Source organism: Pimephales promelas, chromosome 7, assembly GCF_988280905.1.
Source record: "Pimephales promelas chromosome 7, fPimPro1.hap1.1, whole genome shotgun sequence".
Classification (NCBI taxonomy): Eukaryota; Metazoa; Chordata; class Actinopteri; order Cypriniformes; family Leuciscidae; genus Pimephales; species Pimephales promelas.
The window spans coordinates 29,955,269-29,981,837 of NC_142775.1; the positions used below are offsets into that span (position 1 = coordinate 29,955,269).

The window sequence follows — 26,569 nt, forward strand, 5'->3', positions numbered from 1 at the left end:
CATGCGTTCACTGTACGAATATACAGAGATTCCCACTGTTTGCGCATACTAACCACTCTTACATTGCTTTTTTAATTTTTTTTCCTTTAAGAGCAGACTTAATATGTATCTATTTCGGGTCCCGATTCGGAGGCGACGAGTACATGAAGCTTTGTACTGTTCTGCTTGTATTTATCAAGCAATAAAAACCCTTCACGCACCCAAAACAATGCGTCTTTGGATGACAATCCGAAACAAGGACTGATGGGATGTTTCCCATACCTCATAGACAATGAGTAGGAAGAAAATTTTAGAACGACACAACAGTCATTTATGACAATTCATTCAACAAAAACAACAGCTTGTTTCACGCGTACGTCAATCGACATTTGTAGTACTTTCCAGTTTCGGTTTTCAATCCAATCAATAAGGTTTAAACCACTCCTTATAATCTGAATTAAATCGTAACTTTAATTCCAATTGGAATGGTTGCATTTAACTTTTATTTTTACAGTGCTACTAGTCCAATTATAATCAGATCAATTATTATTATCATTATCAATAATAATAATTATCGAATGATTTAAGGACTCGATTCACACCAGAATTCAATGCAAGCATGATTCAAATCAGCATAGTAGAATGATTCCTGAAGGATCATGTGATACTGAAAATTGGAGTAATGGCTGTTACAATTTATATTGTATTTAATAATAATAATAAAAAAAAATGTCCACCATATTCCATCCTTAGATTATCTTCTATGAAAAGGCTACAATTTGAAGCAATATGGCCTAAATGAGGGACAGCATAATGAAGTCGCCTACCTTTTGTATCAGCCTACCAATGATACTAGAACTTTGGAACAGAGCTCAGAACCCTAATTTCTTTCCTCCATTACCTCACTCCTACTTTTCCTCTTTAGTTAGTCCAGCATCAATAGGCAAACAAATGAACGGTGGAAAAAAGCATACCACATCATCTAAAGACGAGGACCGCGGATGAAAGGATGGCTGTGAAGCAGGAAAGGGCCACTTGAGCAGGTGTCCTCTTTATTTACCTACTCTCTCTTCAAGACAGACAGAAGGTACAAAAAAGGGAAATAAAAGGCATATAGGAATAAAAGAGAGCAAATTACCAAAGCTCTCTCGTCTTTTCAACTCGCCATCTTCAAAGTGCTGAGCTTCACCAGCTTTGCACAAATAAGAGCTGTGGTTCAGATTAACAGTCTCTCTTGTGATTGTGTATGGAGCCGAGTGTGGGTCCGCTTTACGCGAGTTCCTGGAGAAACATGCGATATTTCTCTTCTGAATGAAGGACTATTTGAATACAGATGCCGTTTCTTTATGCGACGGCTATTGTGTTGTGGATTCAGGGATGTCTGATGTAGGCTGGAGAGGATTGAGTAATGGAAAAAGTAAGTGAAGAGGTGTGAACAAGGCTGTGTGTTTACCTGTGAGTGTTTAACCCAGAGTAAAGCTCCCCTACAGGGTTGAAATAATCCTCCTATTCAGAAGGACTTTAATTCGGCCTCACAATCAGGGATCCAGTCACTCAACAGGGGTGCGGAAAGCACTGCATGTACTACCTGCTCTCAGTCCTCAGTCTCCTGCGACTAATATACCAGACTCACAGCATTAAAGGAGGACTAATGTTAAACCTGTTTACCATCAGAATATATGGAGGTGCAGACAGAACTTACTTAAACAGCATTTTGCAAATACACAACAATTGGGAAGTCACTTTAGAGTAATATTTCATCTCAACAAATACTCAAGAGAGCAGTCTTATGTCTATTCACTGCATCTGTGCATTAATTTCAATGGTAACGGTAATGCACAAGCAATGTGTATTATTCCGAACAACGTACTAGTTCACAAAAAAATACAAAAAAAGTCAGTTTTCACTCATCCCCTATTACATTCTAAAGCTGTTTGGTTCTTTCAACAAACAAACTTTCAATACAAGATGAGTAAATGGAAACTGAGCCTGTCAGGCTCCAAAAAAAGACCAAAATAAGCACCATAAATGTGCTAATTTGAGCTATTTTCCCCAGACATACTACAATGAGGAAAATAAGTATTTGAACACCCTGCTAATTTTGCAAGTTCTCCCACTTAGAAATCATGGAGCGGTCTGAAATTGTCATTGTAGGTGCATGTCCACTGTGAGAGACATAATCTAAAAAAAAAAAAAAAAAAAGATACAGTTGCAAATAAGTATTTGAACACCTGAGAAAATCAATGTTACTATTTGGTACAGTAGGCTTTGTTTGCAATTAGAGAGGCCAAACATTTCCTAAAATTTTGTACACACTGCAGGAGGGATTTTGGCCGACTCCTCCACACAGATCTTCTCTAGATCAGTCAGGTTTCTGGCCCGCCATGTTGTTTAAGTAGCAAATGCATTTGCACCCATCTGTTCACCCATGGGCGTGCTGGTCTGAAAACGATGTGTGTTCAATTGTTGCATTGTTGACGCGTTGCTATTTTGAGGCAAATGAAATAGACTGCGACAATGACCAACAAAAACCTGATCTAAAGTCAATGCTGCAGTATTTTTGTAAAGGGCGCATTAGTAATGTGCGCCTATAGGCTGGTCTACAAAAACATGCCAAATATTACACATAAAAGGATTACAATGTAAATAAGATATGTAAGATATGGTGGAATCCAGCTTGTCCCGTAGATGGTCTGCTTGCGCGCTAGAGAAGCGTTCAGTCTTTCCGTTTGCGAATTCCACCATGTAAATAGCAATCCGCCATAGCGTGAGTGCAACTGGGTTTTAAAGGGACTGATAGATGAGAGACTGATTGGTTTATTGCACTTTTAGACTATTGTGCCAGGTGCACCAACAATTCTTCCCATCGTTAAACTAGCAAAAGTGGATATGCACTTGCGCCATGCGTTTTAGACCCTTGTTGTTTACATATGAATCACAATTATTAAAAATCACTACCTAGCTAATAACCAAAAATAGCTACATTTTGTCATAAGATCAGGTTGCAAAGCCTTCGATATGACTTTCAATAAATCTCCACAAAGACTCTGCAAACCTGGAGGCCAACAAATTAAAAAATTCCCCAACCTGAGATCACAATCGGAAGTCTGAGTCTATCATTCGAGCCGCAGGATGTATATAAGGCGCTCACTGCCATGCTGTCAGTCAGACTCTCAAGCTCAAGCTCAAAATGGGGCTCTCAGCGCACCCCCCATCACCGTCATCATCATACCACAGTATCGATCTGACGCGCCGTTGACACCATCACAATGTGGCTCTAATCCACTACGATACTGACCGCTGAGCCCCAGATTACTCTTTTCATTACTTCAATTACCTTTCACTTGAGAACAGCTCTCGGTTAATTGATTCAAGAGAGATTGCATGCTTTCTATTAGAAAATCTTAAGCACCCAGGTATAAATCTTGTGGCAGAAACTAATACAAGGCAAATCTTTGATACTGCTGTTTATCTTTGCTGAAATTAAAGTCCCAGAGGCAGCGTGTCTGAAATGTTATCCCGCAGACTGAATCGAGATCAGTTAAGAGGAAATGCGGAGTTAGACACAGAAGTCGAGCTCAACGCTGATGGGGTTAGAGTTTAAGATTTTCTCACTGTCTCTCTGATAAAGCGGATGGTTATCAGCGGGTCTGTGTGTGATTGGCAGAGAGGGTGATGAGAGGATGATGATAAACGGGTGTCAGTGTGAAAGAGGCCCGAGGGGTTGACAGCACGGAGTCAACGGCACAATGGCACAGCAGATAAGAGCGCACAGATGAGTCTGTGGCCCGTCAGAATGACTACACAGAGAAAGACAGATAGATGAAGGGAAAGAAGGGAAAACAGACAGAGGGAGAGAAACAACAAAGGTGGAGAAGTGAAGTGCTTATGGAGAAGGGGCCTCAGTGGCAGACGCCAATGACACAATAAGATGATGAAGTGATGGGAGATGGCAATACAACAGCCAGGTGCAAAAAAGCCATATGAGACACACATACAGAGGAAATATAAAACAGTCTGAGAGAAATGAAGAAAGTGAAGAGGAAAAAAAAGACGACTAAGACTGTGATGGTAGCTTCAGACAGACTGATAATAACGAGTTGGAGACATTAAGTTTACTACTGAGCATTGTGTTTCAATGTATCTATTCAAAACTCTGATTCCATTAATTATTTGAATCATTAAAAATATACATTACTACAATTAAAAAAAAAAAAAAAAAAAAACTTTTGCTGATAATTTACTCACCCCATGTCATCATAATTTACTCACCAAGATGTCCATGTCTTTCTTTCTTCAGTCGAAAAGAAATAAAGGTTTTTGATGAAAACATTCCAAGATTTTTCTCCATATAATGGACTTCATTGGTTAATTTAAAAAAATAAATAAACAAGTTTAAGTTTTATAAGCACAAATGCTCGTTCTTGACTCTCCTGTTTGAACTCATTCATGACTCGAACTCGAAATGACTCAAAAATATTAGTATCCATTATATGGAGAAAAATCCTGTAATGTTTTCATCAAAAACCTTAATTTCTTTTCAACTGAAGAAAGAGAGACATTGACATCTTGGATGACATGGGGGTGAGTAAATTATCAGCAAAAGTTTATTTATTTATTTTTTTTTTTTAAGTGAACTAATCCTTTAATATCTCAGTGGCAAAGCATGTCTAGCGGTTTTCCAAAGTTACTAGCCACTCAGCATTTTTACTGGCCACAATTTTGACATCGATACATGCGGGAAAACTGGCATGTACATATTTGTAATATTATCTCATAATTTGACAGCAGGTATATTAGGCTGCTGTCACTTTAAGACCTGACACACGGACCCATTACACTGCTACAAAGGTGTTTTGTTTTTGTTTTTTACCGTAAAAAAAAGTCTATTCATATCGAGCTTCAATCATGAAACACAGGCAGTAAATATCAAGGTAAATCATTGGTAAAACAATTCTCATGTTTTACAATTCTCAACTGTCGCACTCAATTCAAAGCAACAATTTATTTGAGAATAGATGTACCAATGATTTACATAGAAATACTTCATGCTTGTGTTTCATGAATGAGGTCCACTGAGTAATTTTTTGTCGTTGTTTTATCACAAAAAGTGAAACTGCATCCCTGGAAAATGCATTCCTGTAGACTTTATTCAGAGAAAGTTCACTTCGCAGCATTTTTTTTAAGTCACTGGGAAAAAAGGCCAATAAGATATAAGCTTTCAGGGCATGATTTAAGAAATTCATTATTATATTATATTTATTCCAATTTGTTTCCAATTTTTCAAAAACTCTCATTTTGCGCTTCACGGAAGAAAAAGTCTGATGGCTTTGAAACGACTTGGGGGTGAGTGAAGTATTCCTTTAAGGTGACCAACCATAAAACCTACTGAACACTTCCTTGGAATTGCACATTCCTACAACATCTAACTGTTATTAGCAAAGTGCTGGTCATACTTATGGCTTTCAATTTCTATATTCAAAGTGCAAATGATAATTCATTTTTTCCCTCTCAATTTCAAGGATCATTTGCCGAGAGCATAGAGCATCCAGTATTCCTCACAGTGATGACACAGCCGGTTGCTATGGTGAGAGTCTGGTGTAAGACGTGGTAAAGGAGTCATGCTGAGAGGAAGTGACCCTATCAGCCCTCTTTACTGTCCGTCTGTGCTCTGAATGTGCTTTGGGAGATTTTTGACTCTTGCAAAATCCTTTCTGTTGCAAATAAAGATAAATCCTTAAAGATATACAACTATGTGTCTAACTTAAGAATTCAAACAATCAAATTCATATAGATTTAGGACATATTATAACAAAGATTACAATTTCCAAAATCACCAGAATGCTTACACTGAGATATGACCTCCAACAGAATGAAAGCAGGCAATATAAAAATAAAAAAAAATCAATAAAAACGCAATTTTTAAATAAAAAAAACTTGCCACATAGTGAACAAAGTTATTCAAAGTTATTACAGAGTTAATTTTACAAAAAAAAAAAAAAAAAAAAAACTTGTGAATAAGTCTACATAACAGTTTGTTTACTAGTACAAGGTAAGAGGAACACATGCCTCCACACATCTACACATAATAATACTCCATTCATAGGCTACTACAATTGACCCAGAATTCCCTGTGTGACGCTTCACATTTGATGTATTTATGTTAAAATATCTTTGTTTTTTTTAAATTTTTTTTTTTGGTAGTTGTTTTCTAATCAGTTACTGTAGGGTTTTAAGTTTCATCAAATGTTGTTAAATTTATGTTTATTGCATATGCTTACCATGATGGAGTTTAGTATTTGAGTGAATGACGTGTGCACACCTCCTATATATTATTAGTAGTTACTGCATCTTGAGGGAAAGCTGCTTTCGATTCTCTTTGATTCATCATGTGACTTTCATATCACCACCTGTTTTTTGGTGGTTGTCAGTGTATTACAAAAGGAACAAAACAGATATTTGTACCTTATTAGGTTGAAATATTAACATTATATAAGTAAACAAACTATGTTTTTTACTGTAAATTTAAGTTTCATATGGAAAATCTCAAATGTAGCAACCGCATTTTAAATTTAGTGTGTATATATATATATTGGATATATATATATATATATATATATATATATTGGATTTGGATATATATATATAATGTCTTAAAGGGTTAATCCACTGTTTGTTTTTTTCATATTTTGACTCGGCGCAGTAATATCACTCGTGAAAAGTCCTCTCACACTCTCCGAAGTGATGATATCACTGCGCCGAGTCCATAGATATATGTGCGCCGAGTCGAAGTGCTCCCAAGCACTTGCTATGGTATTCCACCATACAATATAGTTATCCACTTTACAAGCTTAGACAAGCGCAACATTTTATTTTGTGTCACCGGCCTAGGTCGAGTTACACTACTCAGGCAATTGTATTTAAATAGGGAAAACATGGAGGTGTTTGGTCGCTTCTCTGCTTGGCCCATATTGAATGAACTGGGCTAAGTTAAGTGGGATCAAAATGTCTCGCGCACAGTGGCGCAAAAAGTGGGTATGCGCTATATGCGGCGCATAGGGGCGCAGCACAATGGGGGGCGCCAAAGCGATGGTAAAAAAAAAAAAAAAAAAAAAATTATATATAGGCTACAACGGCAGCTATTTCTATATGTAGCTGCCGTTGTGCGTTTCTAAATCATTTCTGCATTCCTTCAATGTTATATAAAATTTTAGAGGACTAACAGCCAGGCTAGAGTAGGCGCCCTCATGGAGAAGGGGGGCGGGTAATATCGCGAGCGGGCGGGGGCGCCGTGAGCTCTGAGCGAGCAGGTACGAGTAGTGAGTTGTCGTCGAAAAAGATGGATAAAACAAAATGCTGTGGTGCTCAAAATAGAAAAAGAAAGAGAGAAAAGGAGATGGCATGTCAATTGATGCGACAGCACCTAAATAACTGCATGCATTGCTGAAATCCAACAGGTAGGATTTAAAATGTGACATCCAGGCATGGCTATCTATATCTCGGTGGCCATCGGAACTGAGATTCCCGTTGGGCCGACGTGCTTTTCAGACAATACATTTCATCCTTTTTTAATTTATTTGTCTTAACGGCCCACAAAACTCATACATCGGCGGCCCATTTGTTTGTTTGTTGTTTGTTTTTGTTTTGTTTTTTGCTTAATTGGCGGCGCTGTGCTGGTGTAATGCATTGGTCAAAAAAAGTCAGCTTTAGTTTTTTTTTTTCTGACACACTGGCCCATGAAATATGTCATTATGCGCAAGTATCTTTCAAGTATAGAAATTAGTGCAAAACTAATTATGAAAGTTTCCTTTATTTTTCTGTGCATTTGTTTTACAATAGCCTTTATGGCAATTACTATCATGGGATTAATATTATAACTATTATTTTGTAGTAGTGTAAGTTATACAGACACTAACTAAAAGAGGATCAAAATTTTCTCTGTTTAATTTGCACCCTGAATATGGGTTGGAGCTTTTAATTTTGAACTCTCAAAGTGCACCAGTCTGCTGAATTTAACATTACAAAACACAAAATTTTCTTACGGGGGAGCATGCCCCCGAACCCCCCTAGAGAAACAGAGGTCCACCTACCACAGTTTTACCTAAAATCCTGTGAGAAACACTGGTATTGTTGTTACAATGGAGCTTTTTTCTTAGGGGGGGTTCATCAAGGTGGAGTAGCTATAGTTTAATTGTGTTAATAAACGACAATTTTGCACTTATTTTTTTCTGTTAGCTCTCATTTCTTCCTACTCACTTATTACACAGCACACTTACATTACATTTATTTTATTTTTATTTATTTATTTATTTATTTATTTTTTTTTTTTTTTTTTTGGGGGGGCGCTAAAATTGTTGCTGCATACCCCTCCGAAACTGGGTAGTTGCGCCCCTGCTCGCGCACCAGAACGATTGAGTGGACGCACTGAGACGAGAAAGGTATGTATCAACTCGTCTTAGTTAAGAGAATAATATAGTTTAATATGAAAAAAACGGTGGAGTATCCCTTTAAAAGCAATGCCATCCACACCACCATGGCCCTGTCTAAAGAGTGTGTTGCTGTTGTACAGGAACAGAGAGTGTATCACAAGTGTCGATCAGAGGTTTTGAAGGCCGAGTGTGTGCCTTCAGAAGCGCTCTGGGATTCAGAGGAGGCTGGCGAGAGAGTCTCTAATCCCAGACTGGCTCATTAGTCATCTCTCTCCTTGATTAATGCATGTGTTTGTTTGTGTTGTGTGAGCCCTTCCCCTCTGCTTTCTGAAGCTACTTAATGAATAATCATTTTATATGCAAGTGCCACAAAGCCTTGATCTTCTCAATGAGGAGCAGGGAAATTGGAATGTTAGCTAATGATATGATAAAAGGAAGAGAAAGAGAGAGAGAGAGAGAGAGAAATAAAACAGATTAAACAACAAAAACAACAACATGTACAGTGTACAGTGGGGTCTAAAAGTGTAAGACCTCAATGAAAATCTAAGATTTTTCAATTCAAACCTGGAGATAAATAAAAATTATTTAAAAACAAAAGAACATGTATGATGTAAAATGAAAGAAGAAATGACAGATTCTGGAATATTTCTAGATCGCTAGTGATGTATAGATGGTCAGATGTGCATTTCCACTGAAGCACAAACCGCTCTTTGGATCATTCTCAAATCAGGCTGGAGAACATGATCATCTGGTTTATTACATATACATCAATGTATCATATATGCATTACTTTTTTAATTCAGCTTTCTACTTCAATTGTTCTGATAATAACGTTCACATTTGTAGTGGCAGTTATGTTATTAAACTAAAAAAGAATGTAAAAAAATATAATCATTTTTTATGAGACTAGTGGTCTCACATCTTTGCTTACTTTCACATTTGATCAATTCAATGCATCCCAAAAAATGTAAAGTATAAAATTCTTTAAAAAACGCCTGACCCAAAACTTTTGAAGGATATGACACACACACACACACAGAGAGAGAGAGAGAGAGAGAGAGAGAGAGAGAGAGAGAGAGAGAGAGAGAGAGAGAGAGAGAGAGAGAGAGAGAGAGAGAGAGACTTTGACTTTTAAACCCCTTTTATTTAAAACAATTTAGGGTTTTAAGAAAAACATTTTTTTTTTTTTTTACACAAAATACATTATAAAACAACAGCCATTTTACCAATTAAAAACTAAACTTCCATACTCACTCACATTCACCAATGCCTCTCTCACACCCCATCTCCATTCAAACATAGCAACATTATCAGTGTATTTATAATATGTATACTCAATGGTCACACGAGATTCTATTAAAGACTTAAACATAGCTTTCATATCAACTTCTTTTCCTGTATTTTTACACTGGTGGGATTTCAAAATGGCTAACTTAGCTTGGCCAATTAAAAAATTGGCAAGAACACACTGTTGTTGCCATGACTTTCTATATTGATACCCTAATATAAACAAGGTTTTATTATATAAAAACCCTAATTTTGTAATCAATTTTTCGAGTACTGCAAATAAAGGACCAAGCCTTGGACATTCAAAAAACATATGAAAGACAGTATCATGAGCATTACAGAAGGGACATGACAGAACAATCTTATTGAACTTTGATACCAAACTATTTGAGGCTATAGCACAATGGAGTACTCTCCACTGAAGATCTCCGCATCTCTTGGAGATAGGAGGTTTATACAATACTCTCCATGATGGATGTACTTTGTCACACATAGAGATCTTATCCCTCCATTTGGTATCTGTTTTTCCTCGCAAATGTCCAACATGCACAGATTTAACACAAATATAATAAAGATTTTTCTTTGCCACATTATGAAAAAAAGAATCCCCATATCCCTTCAACAATGTAGTCTGGTTTAAATTACCCCCAACTCCTCCATCTTTGGGGGTCACCTTCAGCTCAGGGAAGTTCTGAGGTGTAAAACCATCTACCAGGGTTGAGTTTACACAGGACATTAATATAGGGGGCAAAGCATCTCTAATACACTTAATTATCCTATCCACAGTTCTTAGAGATTTTAATTTAACCTGTGCAGCAAGTGACAAAACAGTTCGCCACTGACATTGTGTCAAATCAATTAAATCCATAACTTTACTAATTCCAGCATTTAAAAAAAGTGGAACAAAACAAGACACATTAGATGGTAGCTTTATAAGAGGATTAAAAAACAAGGGCTCTGAAATCCCATAATGCACCTCTTCTGTTCTTGAAAAGTTGAAATACTTCCATGATTTAATTACTGACATGTAAAAATTAGTGAAGAAACCGTGTGTTTTTTCCTCAAAAGGCTTTTCCATTAAGAACAACTGTTTATCTAGGCCTATCCCACCTAAATCTGATAGTATAGATAGCCCAAATGTAACCCATCGTAAAGGATTAGAACAATACAAAAGCCTCTGTAATGTTTGTAATCTCATTGCTAGTATTTTTGACTCTATGTGTATTAGTCCTTGACCTCCCTCAGCCACCGGAAGATAAAGTATACCAGGAATAAGCCAATGATGACCGTTCCAAAAAAAATCCACAAAAGCTTTTTGAATGGTAATAAGCAACTCTTTAGGAGGATTTAAAACAGTTACTCTGTGCCACAGCATTGAGGCAGCCAGATTATTGATAATCAAGCACCTCCCCCTAAAAGAAAGCTGTGGTAGAAGCCAACGCCACTTCTGCAATCTGCCGATCACCCGATTTGCTAATCCCTCCCAATTCTTTTCAGTATATTGGGCCGTCCCAAAAAAAACACCAAGTACTTTAAATCCATCTTGAACCCATTTACACTGTTGTGGCAATTGAGGTGGTCCTATATCCACCCAGTCTCCCAACAAGAAGGATGTACATTTATCCCAATTAATACGAGCAGATGTAGCTTTCTGGAACTTATTCAAACAAGAAATAAGATTAGTAACATCATTAGTGCTCTTGATTATTACTGTAACATCATCCGCGTAAGCTGTAAGTGTCACTGGGGCCTCTTCTGGAAAACCTGGGACACCGATACCACACAGCTGCTTCCTCAGCATAACTAGCAGAGGTTCAATGGAAATAGAGTACAGAAGACCAGACAGAGGGCATCCTTGTCTTATTCCCCTAGTCACAGAGAAAGGTCTAGTTAAAGACCCATTAATACGCAACATACTGTAAATGTCACTGTATAGGAGCTTGACAAGAGAAATAAAATTTGCACCAAAACCAAAAGCTTCAAGGGTCTTGAACAAATAATGATGGTCCACCCTGTCGAAAGCTTTTTCCTGATCCAAGGAAAATAATCCAATGTCCAGTTTGTGCCTTTGTGCAACTGAAATAATATCTCTTACGAGAAAAAGATTATCAAAAATTGTGCGTTTAGGGACACAAAATGACTGATCTTCATGGATTACCTCAGACATATATTTTTTAAGCCTATTAGTTAGTGTTTTAGATAAAATTTTAAAATCAACACAGATCAGTGACACTGGTCTCCAGTTTTTAAGGAACCCAAGATCTCCTTTTTTTGGGATCAATGTTATGATTGCCCTCCGACAACTTAATGGAAGTTTCCCACGGTTAAAGCTTTCCAGGAAGACTGCATACAAGTCCTCTCCAATCAAATTCCAGCAGCCACGATAGAATTCAGATGAAAGACCGTCCAGACCAGGCGACTTCCCAGGACTCAGCTCCTGGACGGCAAGAGAAAGTTCAGCAAAAGATATAGGGCTCTCAAGGATAAGCTGATCTTCCTCTGATAACTGTGGTAGATCACATAAAAGTTGTTCTGCTGCTGATCTATCACATGGTTCAGCAGAGTATAGGTCCTCATAAAAGGAAAGTGCATGAGTGCGGATGTCCTGTTGGTCAGTTGTCACACCTCCTTGTGGTAAATTCAGTTTATGGAAGTACTTATGTTCTCTTGGTTTTTTTTCCAGACCAAAGAAGAATGCAGAGGGAGTGTCCATTTCATTTAATTGAGAATATCTGGTCCTTAAGAGGGCTGCTCTTCCTTGCTCCTCCAACAAAGTCTTTAGAAGGAACTTATTCCTCTCAATAGAATCAGCAGAGTCACCATGGTTACTTTGTCTCAGAATGTCCTCTTCAAGAGATCTCATTTTTTCTTTGAGAGTTCTGGTGTTATGAGCAGTATATTGTTGGCAAAACAACTTAATATGCACTTTGCCTATGTCCCACCACTGACTTAATAAAGGAAAACTACATCTCTCCTCTCTCCAAGATTGCCAAAAAAGGCCAAAAGAGTGAATGAAAGAGTGATCCTGTAGTAATCTGTTGTTAAAATGCCAGTGTGATTTGTGATTTTTAGAAGACAGGACAGAGACAGCGACGGAGATATAATGGTGGTCAGATAGAAAAGATGGTACTATTAGGCTATTATAAAATCTACCACTATTACTTCTGGCAACGTAAAACCGATCAAGTCTCGCTCCAGACAAAGAATTTGAGTTTACTTTTAACCAGGTATACTGCTTGACCTCAGGAAAATTATCTCTCCATATATCAACAAGATCATGATAACCAATAACATTTTTTAAAGATTTTGCAGAACTTGAGTGAGGCTCATCATGATTCCTATCTAAATCAGGGTTTACAGTACAGTTAAAATCACCTCCAACTACCACAACATTATCCTGTGGGCACTGTGACAAGGCATCTGATAGCTTTTCAAAAAACAACTTACGCTCTTGCCCAACATTTGGAGCATATACATTAAAAAAAGAAAACCCTATTTGTCCAACCATAATATCTGCTCTTAAAAGTCGACCAGGTATTATCTCGAACATAACTGGTTGATTTAAGATACATGAAGAAAAAAGCATGGCGACACCAGCACTAAGATTAGTTCCATGACTCATTATAATATTTCCCTTCCAATCACACTTCCACTGTGTCTGATTTTGTAAATCAGAATGAGTCTCTTGGAGCATAATAATGTCTGCCTTTTTAAGTTGTAAATAATTAAACAAAGCAAGTCTCTTTGTTGTGTCCCGACATCCATTGATGTTAAAAGATCCAATATTTAGGGATGCCATGGAAAAATAAATGACAGGGTATCCAAAAACCCAAAAAAATAAACTGACAATCATGATCCTCATTATCTTTGAGCCGAGCTTTTAATCTTTTTTTTAACAGTGCTCAGGTATTTTTTGAGCCTGTAGCGTTTAGGCTGATCAAGCTCCTCCAGTGTTGCCTTTCTCATTACCATCGTACATGAATCAACAAAGAGCTGTAAATCTGGGAAGTATTTCTCAAGTTTTGGTTTTCGCTGGTTAAAGGTATTGTCCAAGAAATGATTAATTTGACTAACAGTGTAATAAGGATGTTTTAATTTAAAATCATAAACATTCTCTGCAGGCCCTCCCTGAGAATTTGCAAAAGTAAAAGGTTCTGCTATCTCAGAAGTGTCACTATCAGAATCCATCTCACTTCCTTCTAACACACCAGGATCACCCTGAGACAGGCTAAATCCCGATGCCTGCGAATCGACCAATACTCCACCAGGCATCACGAACTCAGCCCTCTCTACTGCTCTCTCCGATTCACCGATTTCACCGGCGGGATCTGCGTCAGCGCGCTCAACTTCAGCGCTCCCAACCCCAACGCGCTCAACCCCAGCGCGCGCAAACTCAGCACTCCCAACCCCAACGCACTCAACCTCAGTGCGCGCAAACTCAGCACTCCCAACCCCAACGCGCTCAACCCCAGCGCGCGCAAACTCAGCACTCCCAACCCCAACGCGCTCAACCTCAGTGCGCGCAACTTCAGCCCGCACTGTGCTGTCGCTCACACTTTCAACGGTATTCACGGAAAAAAGTATCAAATCATCAACATGATCGTTCGTTATAGGCTCATCTACACCTTCTCTATCTACAGAGAGAGAAGGCGCTACAACCTGGTCAATTCTGTCACTGACACCATCATTACTTACTGTAGCAGAAAGCAATTGTTCCGTAGAATTATTTCGCTCATTCACATTAGGGTTAGCCTCATCATTCATTGAACATACCAGTTTTGTATGACCGTACTTCCCACAAGTAAAACACCTCATTGATTCAGTACTGATATAAATGGTGTAATCTTTACCCAGCACTGTGGTTTTCGCTGACGTATTCAAGGACTTAAATTCCGAATTCAGGATCATGAAAGTCTGACGTCTAAATGACATCACATGTTTGAGGTCTGGATTTTTTGTTCCTAAAGGAATCATTTTAATCGGCCCAACTAGTTTACCATAGCGTCCTAACAAACGCTCGAGTGATTCTTTGGAAATGAATGGGGGCACATTCGAAAGGATAACCTTCTTGGAAGGACTCGACAATGGCAAAACTGATAAAAAAGTATCTCTAACGGATAAACCAAATTCAACTAAATGCTGAACCAAAGAGACCTCTTTCAAAAAGACAACGACAGCCTTGTTCATCCTTGATGCGGACACAATATTACAAGCACCAATTTCGCTGCTGATCGCAACCAGACAATCCTCAACTGTTATGGACTCATCAGGTAAACATTTGCACCCGTGTTGAGCGGTTAAAGAAACGCAACCATCTGAATTTGTCCCCATTTTCCACCCTTGGGTGAAAAACCCTGCAACAATTAAATGAACACTAACCCAAAATACCTAAAATAAATAAAGGGAAAAGGAAAAAAAAAAACCAACTCACTCAACCACGCCGCACTCAGACGCTCACACACTCCTCAGATGCCCGCACATGCGCACACACTCAGAGAGAGAGAGAGAGAGAGAGAGAGAGAGAGAGACTTCTTACTTGACACCAAAAGGGCCAGATTTGTTGTTGCCGGTTTCCTTGGCTGTAAAGTCCATGTCAGCCTGTACATGCATCCCCTACAAAAACAGGTCAAATATGCAGAAAACCATGAGAAACTGCAAAAAAAGGAAGAAAAATGACAATAAACTGCATAAGCCAAACAAATATGCAAAATTATTAACATTAATAGGATGACTCACAATGTTACTCAGAAGGTTACACTTTATTTTAAGGTGTCCGTGTCACAGTGTAATCAGGGCCTAAAACTAACACTCGTCAAGCGCCAAATGAGAGTAAAAATCAGATGGCGAGTATATGAAATTGTGTCAAAGTGAACAAACGCAAACGACGCTCGGGACAGGTGATGAAAAATCCTGAAGTATCACTTTAAGTTAATGTACTGTAAATAGCTCTTAAAGTGACAGCAGCCTATTCCTAAAATTGAATGTAAAATGTAATAAAATCAACAAAAGAAAAAGAAAAAGAACTTGCAGCTCTTTACTGAATAACTTTTGTAAATTTAATGAGGATTAACCTAGGTGTTTCATGGCTGGTAAAAAATATTTAGAGCCAGTAAATTTTCCTGTTACTGGCCATTGGCCAAGTTTAAGTACTCAGTAATATTAATGAACTATACTTACTTTAGGGTTAGGTTTAGGATAAGAGTTTTATTTAGAGATAGCTGTATGTAATAATGCATCATTTACTGTCATTACACTGTTAAGTACATGCAACGTGTAACAAGCACACAGTAAAATAAAGTGTTACCTAACGTAAATGCATAAACAAGCAGACGTGTGATTTCAGTATATATTTTTAAAAGTAAAAAAAAAAAACTATTAAGACTATTTCAGCTTTGCACATCTTAAAAAGTCAACGCATATGGTGGGAGATGTGACTAGACAACCAAATACGTCTGTTTGATGCACATTCATAGAACAACATTTAAAAAGCACAGATGGGATGCAAGAACAAATCCTTTATGAAAACCCCTAAAAAACACTTACAAAGAACATAAAGTAGGAAAATACATTTAATGGTAAAATAAACAGGCAATAAATGCAAATGCTAGCTAATGACGAGCAGAACGAGTCTCCTTTATATCTCCCTATGAAAAAGAGCCACATAATAGGACGTTATTTTACTTGCCAACCGGTTGCAAAGGCTCTAGGGAGGAATTTCGTCTGACAGAAATGACTGCTGATTTGAGCATTAAAAGACCATTAGAGCGGATGTGCCAGAACTGATGAATTTCTCTCAAGAAAAACACCAAATTTATCTCATGTCAGGATTTGAGAATGATCATTAGTCATGTAGCTGCTTTTACTAGCGCATGAGTGTGTGTCGCATTGTGTTGCGGTAATTACAAATATGTGCCACGTATGTGTGTAAACGTGGTTTGTAACAGGATAATGACTTGCCCAAGGAATATCAACATGTGTGTCCAATGAAATGCAATAATTAATTGTATGTGTCATTTCGGGCTTCACTTGGATGGCTATGTTTATACCGAAGACATCATTTAGCAGATGTTATGCCAAGCTTATCTGATTTTGTGCACACAGACATGGGCATTAATGAGAACAACTGTAACAAACGGTGTGAAAACATTGCTTTAATCAACCGAGAGGTGTCTACTGACCACAGCAGTAATATATAGTATGTAGTTTTGAGCCGGGACAGTGGGGGTGATGTCCGTAGGGAGGGCCGGTCACTCAGATGTATCGAGCAGCAGAAATGCATCATGCTGCCCTTCAGCTCTGACAGAAAGTCTGGCAGGGGTCAGCATGAGCAGAAAGCCCTAATGTACTTGCCTGTAACCTCTGACCCCATTAGCACCTGTCAATCAAACCCCTGCATCTCAAAATGGCCCTCTAGAAAGCTAAAAGTGTGATTTAAGGAATGAGGTCAGACTCAAAAGCTTTGAGACGAAAGGAGCAGGACGTTTAATATACCATGCGGGAAGCCCAATAACGCTTCATTTTCTTTCAATAGCCAGAATTCTCTGTATAGGTGTGAGTCATAACCTAAAAGAGTATTTGAAATGTTCAAATTGAACATTGAATTTTTGAATTTTAGGGAAGGTATGATTGGAGACATACCACATGCTGAGAGGGTTATGCGAGTTTGCTTGTCTACTGTATATATAGGTGTTTCATCGTTTTAAATCGTGTTCTTTTGTGATAATATTGTATCATTACCATAGGTGTCACGGGTGGGACATGTCCCCACCACTTTTTGCCAGGGTCGATTTTGTCCCCACCACTTTTGAAACATCTCGCAGCACAGATGTACCAATACAAATAAAACATCCAGTTAATAGCATTCGTTTCATTTGTTTGTTAAATAACAGGCGATCTAGCACTGAAACGCGCGGAAACGCGCTTCAATCCTTCAATTCCTTCCGGTGAAATAAAAAAAAATAATAATTCTCACAAACGTGTCCCTGTTTCTCTTGGTTCTAATTCCGCTCTCGTATATTTTTTTTCCCTCATCAAAACATATACAACCACTGATAATAAACATTGTATCAATTCAACCACTGATAAACATTATTGGTTTTGATGAGGGGAAAATAAAACTATACGAGTGCGGATTAGAACCCCGAACCTTCCGAGTCTCGACACGCTAGGCAAAAATTCTACCACTGGACCATCACTGCACATACGCAAGAAAGGGCGTATATACTCTATATACTCACTATACGAACAACATATTAGTTCGAACAATTACACCCAAAGTACCAACACATTTTTGGTTGGACATCACATCTTTGAGCTCATTTGTATTTATGTACATCAGGAAGCTACAGGACATCGTCTTTCAAAACATGACCTACTCGAAAGAGAAAAAAGAATCAATGCATCATTGTACCCAGCACTTTTGAAAATGGCTTTCCGAGTACGTCTCTATCCCCAGCACATTTCAAACCAAACTGATGCCCATGATCATTACTTTGGGCACATGTATCACTATTTTTGATGGGTGCATTTAAACAACATCATAATGTTCAAAGATAATTTCCAAGTCAAGAAACAGATTGTCTAAATCTACAGAAACATTTTTCAAACTCTCTTGAGAATTTGCTGCTATATTAGTCAGGATCAATTTATGATATTGAGATACAGTAGAGATACATTTGAAATGTTAGCCTAACAGATCTGCACGTCTGCATAGATTACTCAAGTAAATATTTAAATACAAAGCTACATTCGAATATTAAACTCTGTGAACAATTAACTTTGCTATTAAACTGCTATAAACTATAAGTGCTGCAGTTGTGTTCCAAAGTTAATGTTTTTGTCATTTACCAGCTGAAAAAAAATTTCAAGTTATTCAAATGATATCGCCGTCATTATTGATTAAGTTTTGATGTAGACTCTGCTGTTTTTTAAGAGCTAATTTAGCCCTAGTTACAAATAGAGCCATTTTTTCACTTAATGGTTATAGTTATCATGATATAGTACTATTCTTTATGTGAATGGAATTTTAAATAGTTCTGCTAACATTTATTTACACTCATGTCATTCCAAATTCCATTCACACTTTCGTTTCATTCTATCAAATCTATCATTTGGACTATCTTATATTCACAAAACAAGGCAACTCAATTGCCAACCTCATTTATCAGGGTTTCCTACGCAAACAGGTTAGACAAAATTATAACAGAGATCATTAACAAAAACAGTGGTTTTCTAAAACCAATTTATAACATACAAAAGTATCAAATTTAAGATTTAAGATAGCTAAAGCATCAAGATGATCAGGTACCAGCTGTAAAACTGAAGAGAGGTTGGTATTTCCAGTAAAAGGATTCAGCATGTACTGTAGGCTTGAACGTCTTTTTTACTTTACCATACGGCCTTTGTAAGAAACACTGGGTTTGAAAATGGAGCTTAAGGCACTACATAAACTACTGAATGTTAAATGTGTCTTCAAGTGCCAACCCAGGCACTGAAGAGACTACAAGCATTAACTCTTCATCATCCTGAAAGCTGACATAACCAGCATGTGCAGTTATGTCAAAACGCCTACTTTCATAAACGAGGCACTGCAAACAATTAACCGAACAGTGACAACTGATGGCTTGTTCCCTTGTTAATACACACAAAACATATTTTTAATGGGCACGCACAAGGTACATTAACACCCACCATGAAAAAAAAAGAAAGAAAATGAAAACAAGAGCGAGTCTGTGATTCATTCTCCTCTCATTTTTAATGATTAGTTTGTGCCGTTTGAGTCACGGTTTGGTGCTGTTGCTAATTAAAGAACAAAAGCATTAATCTAGCGGCTGACTGATGATCTGATGAACATGTCACCGGTTTTATTTGCTCGTAGTGCCTGATCTCCTCACGCTGACCCTTGTCTAATGAATAACACGGATGGAGCTTGCAGTAATGGAACGGTGCCGAACAAAGAGACCGTGACAACCTTGATAGACCCGAAAGGGGAAGCAAACACACTGGAGGGTATGATGGGATACATACCACATGCTGAGAGGGTTATGAGAGTTTGCTTGTCTATATATAGGTGTTTCATCGTTTTAACCAAGGCGAACATCACATTTCTGTCTTCTAAATGAAGACATCTGTTCCAATTACTAGTTCAAGCTGATGATGGTTATCAGGCTATGAGCAGCACGTTTCAAATGTACTTGTACATTACACTCAATGCAGCTCGGTTGTGCTTCAGCATTTAATATGTGGATGAGACGTACAACCGAATGAATAGCATTGTTTGGATTCGTGAAAAACAAAGCAGATGTGCTGAAAATCAAACTATAAGCAAAAAAAATATGGATCACAAAGTAATATGAAATACACTGACATGGCGTTACCATGTTTTTGGACATTCTACCCTGATGTTCTTTGAAATACCTTTGGGGTACAATCCAAATACCAAAGTACATGAAAATAGTAAACATTAAAGAGATGATTCACCCACAAACCGCTGTTGTTCAAAACGCATTAGACTTTCATTCGTTCATCTTCAAAATAAAAATGATAGATGAGATGAAATCTGTCCCTCCTTTAAACACACCAAAACTTTCAAAAGGTTCAAAGTTTCACCAAAATTTCAAAAAGTTCATACATGATAAAAGTAAGCCATATGAATCAAGTGGTTTAATTCAAGTGTTTTAATTCAACTTTATAGGAACAGATTTTATTTAGACTTTTGTCATAGATACAATGATCCACGCAGATACATAGAGCCCATCAAATGCTTGCTTGGTGCACTTGACAAGCTCAATTCATTTGGATTCCTTAGGTATTGTATAAACGCTGTGAAGCATCAAAGTTTTGGGGGGATGGACTTCACAATATGTGAATAAAAGCCCAAATTAAATCTATTCATCATATAAAGAGATCTTGTCTCTTCAGAAAATTTGGACTAAACCGCTCAAATCATTCTGATAGGTTTTACAATCTCTTTATTAACTCTTTTTAAGCATCAAAGTGGTAGTTTTGTAGCTGTCAAAGAAGGGGCAGAAAGCTCCCAGATGTCATTAAAAGATCCGTTCCAAAGATGAACGAAAGTTTTATGGGTTTGGAACGACGAGGGTGAGTAATGAATGACAGGTTTTTATTTTTGGGTGAACTATCCCTTTAAGATGTACTTAAGTAGCATGGTATATCTAACCATCATAGTGCCATGTTATTGCCATATAAACATCTCAGTCTGTTCCTAAAACAAAGGATATCATTTGGATTCAACATATTTTGATTACATGGACCACTTTTATAGTGCTTTTCTGTCCATTTTGGAGTTTGGAAGTACACTTTCATTGTATGGAAGTTTCACAGAAGAAAACAAATACAGAGAATATAACAATGACACATTTATTAAGTAATGGCGAGTGAAAAGAAATAATTTCAGGTGAACTATTCCTTTAAAGACAAATTATTTAAACCTTATTCAGTGAGACAAAGAATAGTCAAGGATTGAAGTTTACAAGCTTTGTCTGTTTTTGTCTATTCCCATTGACACAGCAGGTGAGGCCATGCATGAGCAAAGGCGGAAAGAACCTCTGTCAACAATATTCCACCAATTCCTCACAGGAAGTGTGGTGTTATTTACCATCAAACACACACACACTCAAACTTCCCCCACAGGAAGAGAGGCATCACAGCTCTAACAAGTGATACATTTAAACTATCACTTCTTGGTGACTATTAAACCCAGAGGGTTCAAGCTACAAAAAATACTCCCAGAGCAATTAGCAAGCACTGAGATCCTCCCAGAGGGCGACTGTTCTAATTATGGCAGGACAGACTAATAAACACGCATGCGACAGATCACAGACCAGAAAAAAAGCTTAAAGAAGATGTGAAACACAAACAATAGCCTTAAAAAAAGGTACCATTTTGGTACAGGCCAATAAAGACACTATTACAAAATAAACCTCTTCAGGTTAAAAACAAGGCTTTGTTGCATACAGCTGACTAACAAAGCTCTCTGGAATACTTGCTTGTCAATCATTGCATTCAGTGTCCACATTTTTCCTAATTATCACAATCATCCATGGCAACACTATATAAGCTTATCTGGGTAAATGAAACGGGTGCTAATTTCATGTCTGATACAATATACATAAGCATAACTGCTGCCATTTTGCACTTAATTTGATTGTGGTGACAATGACTATAAATTATATTGTAATTTTGTATCTTTTTTAATGTTCCACAGAAGACAGTTGTCATCCAGATGTGGAACAAAATGAAGGCGAATGAATGACAAAATAATGCATTATAAAATCTATAAAATCTGCTAGCAACAAAAAACACTGCAACAATATTACAGTAGTACTAATTAATTACAGTAAATAGTACATTTTTGGGGGAACAATCCCTATAGATAATATATAACTGATTTGATAACTCACATCAATATTGCATGTAGACATATTTGTTTAGCAAGTTAAAAATAGCCATTTAATAAGCAAGAAAATATAATTAAATGGCTTTTAAAGGGATTTTTTTATAGTCGAATACTGTTGCAAAAAAAAAAAAAAATCCCTCTCCTGATCACTGTCGCAGTTTACAGTATTTAGCTATAGCTGTGACTGAACATTATTACTTACAGTCTTGACAAAAGTGTTTTCCAAAAAATAAAAATCAGTTGGAATATCTATTGTATCTATTTTATAATGGTTAATTTGAAGAAAGAAAGAAAAAAAAACGTGGGTTTAAGGCTGGGTAATGTACTGGATATTTAGTGGTGATTAAACATCCATTAGTTAAAGACGACCACCTAAATACTGGAATAAAATGGCACTAATTATCCAAAAGAATTGTTGCGTCCAAACTAATTACATCTCAAAATCACTTAAAATAATGGCCTGTGAAAACTCAAATAGAGTCTGTGGCAAATTATGGATCACTGACACCCACCAATTTGGCTTTTAAGATCCTTTTAGCACTTCTTTTGTCTTTGGAAAGAGTTTGAAATATCTGCCTATGCTCTTCAGTGGGAGGTGAGGGCACACACAAGGGCCATTGCTCTCTCTTTTCCAACCACTTACTTCAGCTGAAAAAGGGCAAGTGACAATCTGAACAATTACACGGGACTATTACCTCAATCAGGTATGGAGTAGTGTGGACTCTCTCTTTCTCTGCCCATCTTCCTCCCTCTCTAGGGGTTTGCAGTATAGAAGGGTGCAATGCTCAGTGCATTAGTGAGCTCTAACCCTGTTATTTCTCAGACACACTCGCTTATTATGGACACATCGCATGTTCCAACAGCCAAGATGAGAAACACTCTCAAGACAGGTCTAGCAGAGAAGACGAAAGAGAGAGGTGGAGATGTGTGATGGACCATGATGAAGACCGGTAGGTCAAAGAGTCGGAAACGCCTCCAAAACCTAGTGAACGACCCCTTAGTATTGTGTCCCATTTAGAAAATTATTTGAAATGCCTTTGAAATAACAATTCAGTTCTTGAACAGGGTTATTAGTTGACAAAAACCATAAAAAAATAGCTATTAGAAAGAAAAATAGTTAAATACACCTAAATAGCCTACTTATGTGTTAAAATGTCCGTCTTTGCAAGTAAACATGGTCCTGTTTGTCTTAAGTGAATGTAAACAGTTGAGAAAGAAAGCACAAGTATTCTAGAGCCATGCAGTCGGTCTTAAAGTGACAGCATCCAAATATAACTGCTGTCATTTTATAATCAAAATGTTTCTCAATGTACTTTTGAAATTGTTTTCTTGATATCATAATGCTATTTTTTGTTCGTTTCACCAAGTATAGTGTAATAATATTAGATATGGGTCATCTTTAAAAGATGATGTAAGCTGGTCCTCAAAAATATTGGACATGTATATCAAGACCTGCAGTGTAAATGTGGCCTTTCTTCACATGTATTCATAGGTTTTGCCAAATGGGGCGAAATACAATAGCCATGCAATATACGGTTTCTGTACAATCTCTTTTAGTTCTGCCATTGAGTGAAATCTGTGAATAATGCCTCAGAATATTATTGCTGAAATAAATTAATGCTCATCCACTGAATAGAAAAACTAACGAACATGACAATACCAATGAAAAAAGCTTCTTATTGAGATTACAGAGATTAGGGCAGACAATATCTGATTTAACAATAGGTATACATTACACATTATCAGCTGTACATAGTTTTGACTACTAGTGAGTGCAAAGAACGTTGAACTACAGTTCCAACATGTCAACGTTACATGCTTTCTAAAGATCAAGAAAAATCTTAGTCTGCTGTAAAACTGTAAAAGCTACTGCGTGTGTAACACGTGCGTAGATTGTTAACTTGGGAGTGACATAAACGAGAAGTGAAAATCCCAGTAATGGTCTCCTGCCACGTTCTTATGTTTCTTTGTTCAGGTTCTCACTCTTTCTGTCACACACAAACACGTATCTCCTCCAGCTGTACATAAGCCTTCATCAAATGAAAAGTGCCAGTTTAATTACACCCAAAAGGCTGAAAGAGAAAGAGGGAGAGGGAGAGAGGGAGAAAGCGAGACAGAGAAATTGATGTTAATTGGGGGTTTGTGAATGAGAGGCTGTTGGATTAAAAGCAGAGCCGTTTTAATTTGAGATCATGTATCCCTTTTGAGTGTCATTTTAACGAAGCATGTGAGAAAGCAGAGTGTGAGAGTTCACGGTACATACAGGAGTATAAGACAGCGAGAGGCCAAGCTAATCAAGTACAAGTCAGGCGTTGACGTCACAAGGCATCTAACAAACACAAGGAAACACCCTCATCTAAAGTTTTCATTGGTCATGTCAATCAATGTACTGAGTGCCTACACCAAACACTGATACCTAAACCCACCCGTCACTGTAACCTTAACCAATGAAATCGAATGCACTGACGTTCGGGGGGGAAAATTATGACATTATGACATGTGTATACCCTGACAGTAATTTGTCAATTCACATACATAAGAATTTTGCAACTTGACACATTAATATAATATAAATATAATATAAAGCCATTTTATGTGTGCTATTTTACTTCAAATGTGAGTGCAATGAATGTTGAATTCATTCCAGCTTTCTTTTCTTTGTATCCATCAAGCTCCATTTAAATATATATACTGTATATATATATACAGTATATATATACACATACACACACACACACACACACACACACACACACAGTATATATAATGACATTGTAATTCTATAAATCATAAATTTTTCATAATAAATGGTAAAACATATATTCCACACCCCTAGACTGATTTATTTGTATTTTATACTTTTTTGCATGTTAATCATTAAACATTGTGTCTTTCTGTGTGAGCTGAGGTCAGAATGTCACCTATGGTCTAGAACTACCACTCCAGTGACATCAACACATTGAATTTCATGGCTGAGATTAACATGAAACTAATACTGCCATATTTCTTCATTCAGGTTTTACACAGTGACAGGAAGTTGAGATGAGATGTGTGGGGTTCGATTTTGCGGGTCACTCAGTATTACTGATATTCTAGAGCAGCGGTCAGGAACCTAGGGCTTGGGAGTTGCACCTGGCTCTTTGACAAAAATCATGCGTCAAAAATCAGGTCTCGCACTCTTTACTGTTAGGTAAAACACTTTATCGTGAGGAAGATATTACAAATATTGTATTTTTCTTCTCTCACACACACACAAGTAGATGATTTATGTGACCCAGGTGATAACTTAACCTCACCGTGAAAGCCCTGAACAATTAATTCCATATTGCAACTTATTTATTGTTTGTTGCATATGTATTTGGGTTTTTTTTAGATTATATATATATTCTTGTTATTGTTTTTTTCTGTGGCTCTTTGGTAAAAAAAGGTTCCCGACTCCTATTCAAGAGAGTGCCGTAAGAGCTGAACCAGTGCTACAAATCCCGACTTAGTGCTTTGCAATTAAAGTCAAGTCAAGTCATCCTCATTTATAGTGCTTTTAACAATGTAGATTGTTTCAAAGCAGCTTTACAGAGATAAACTTAATACAATTTAAGGAAACAAAGATTGGTTTGGTTTTATAGTGGTTCTTGAATAATGTTATTTTCCAGCTAAAGTTAGTTTTGATTGATTCACTTCCGTTGAAATGATCATTTGCTAATAAATTACAGGCCGCTAAGATAACACTGTTCTCTCTAAAAAGAATTTAAACACGAACCCTTGATAAACACTGATGATGTTCACATAAAGAATTGATTCTGTAGTTATATGCATTTGAATATATGTGTGTATATTCCCTACAAACCATGCCTAACCAAACTACTTGTCTTACCTATAAATTTTGATACCGAATTATTTTAATTTATTTTATCTTATCACTTCGGGCTTAAACAACTATTGGTGAATTTTGTGTTGGCGGGTAAAATATTTTTAATATTAGTAGTTTTCTGAACTTTACTTCTTTACTTAATAACATGTATTAAAATAATAATAATAATAATAATAATATAGTATTATATAAATACAAAATTTGTGGTTGGTCTCTTAAATGGTACATTCACCCAAACATGAAAATTCTATTATCATTCACTCACCCTCAAGATGTTCTAAACCTCTATGAGATTCTGTTGAACTCAAAAGATGATATTTTGAAGAATGTTGGTAACCAAACATTAGCTGGTCCCTATTGATTTCCATAGTATGGAAAAATAAAAACTATGAAAGTCAATGGTTACCAGAAACATTTTGTTACATTTGGTTACCAACGTTCTTCCAAATATATTATTTTGTGTTCAACAGACAAAAAAAAACAAAACAAAAAAACTCATATAGGTTTAGAAGAACTTGAGGATGAATAAATGAACAGAATTTTATTTTGGGGTTTAACTAACCCTTAAACATATCAGAGAATCACTTC

At 37.1% G+C, this 26,569-nt stretch overlaps 1 protein-coding gene across 3 annotated transcripts in view; it reads right to left on the reverse strand.

Moving 5' to 3' along the window:
• Positions 1–26,569, reverse strand: part of pard3bb (par-3 family cell polarity regulator beta b) — a 305,177-nt gene that overhangs the window by 170,228 nt on the left and 108,380 nt on the right. For all 3 annotated transcript variants that reach the window (XM_089133316.1, XM_089133317.1, XM_039683213.2), the window contains exon 6: positions 15,232–15,308. In XM_089133316.1, the coding sequence (XP_088989442.1) occupies positions 15,232–15,308 (77 nt within the window). The remainder of the gene's footprint in view (positions 1–15,231; positions 15,309–26,569) is intronic.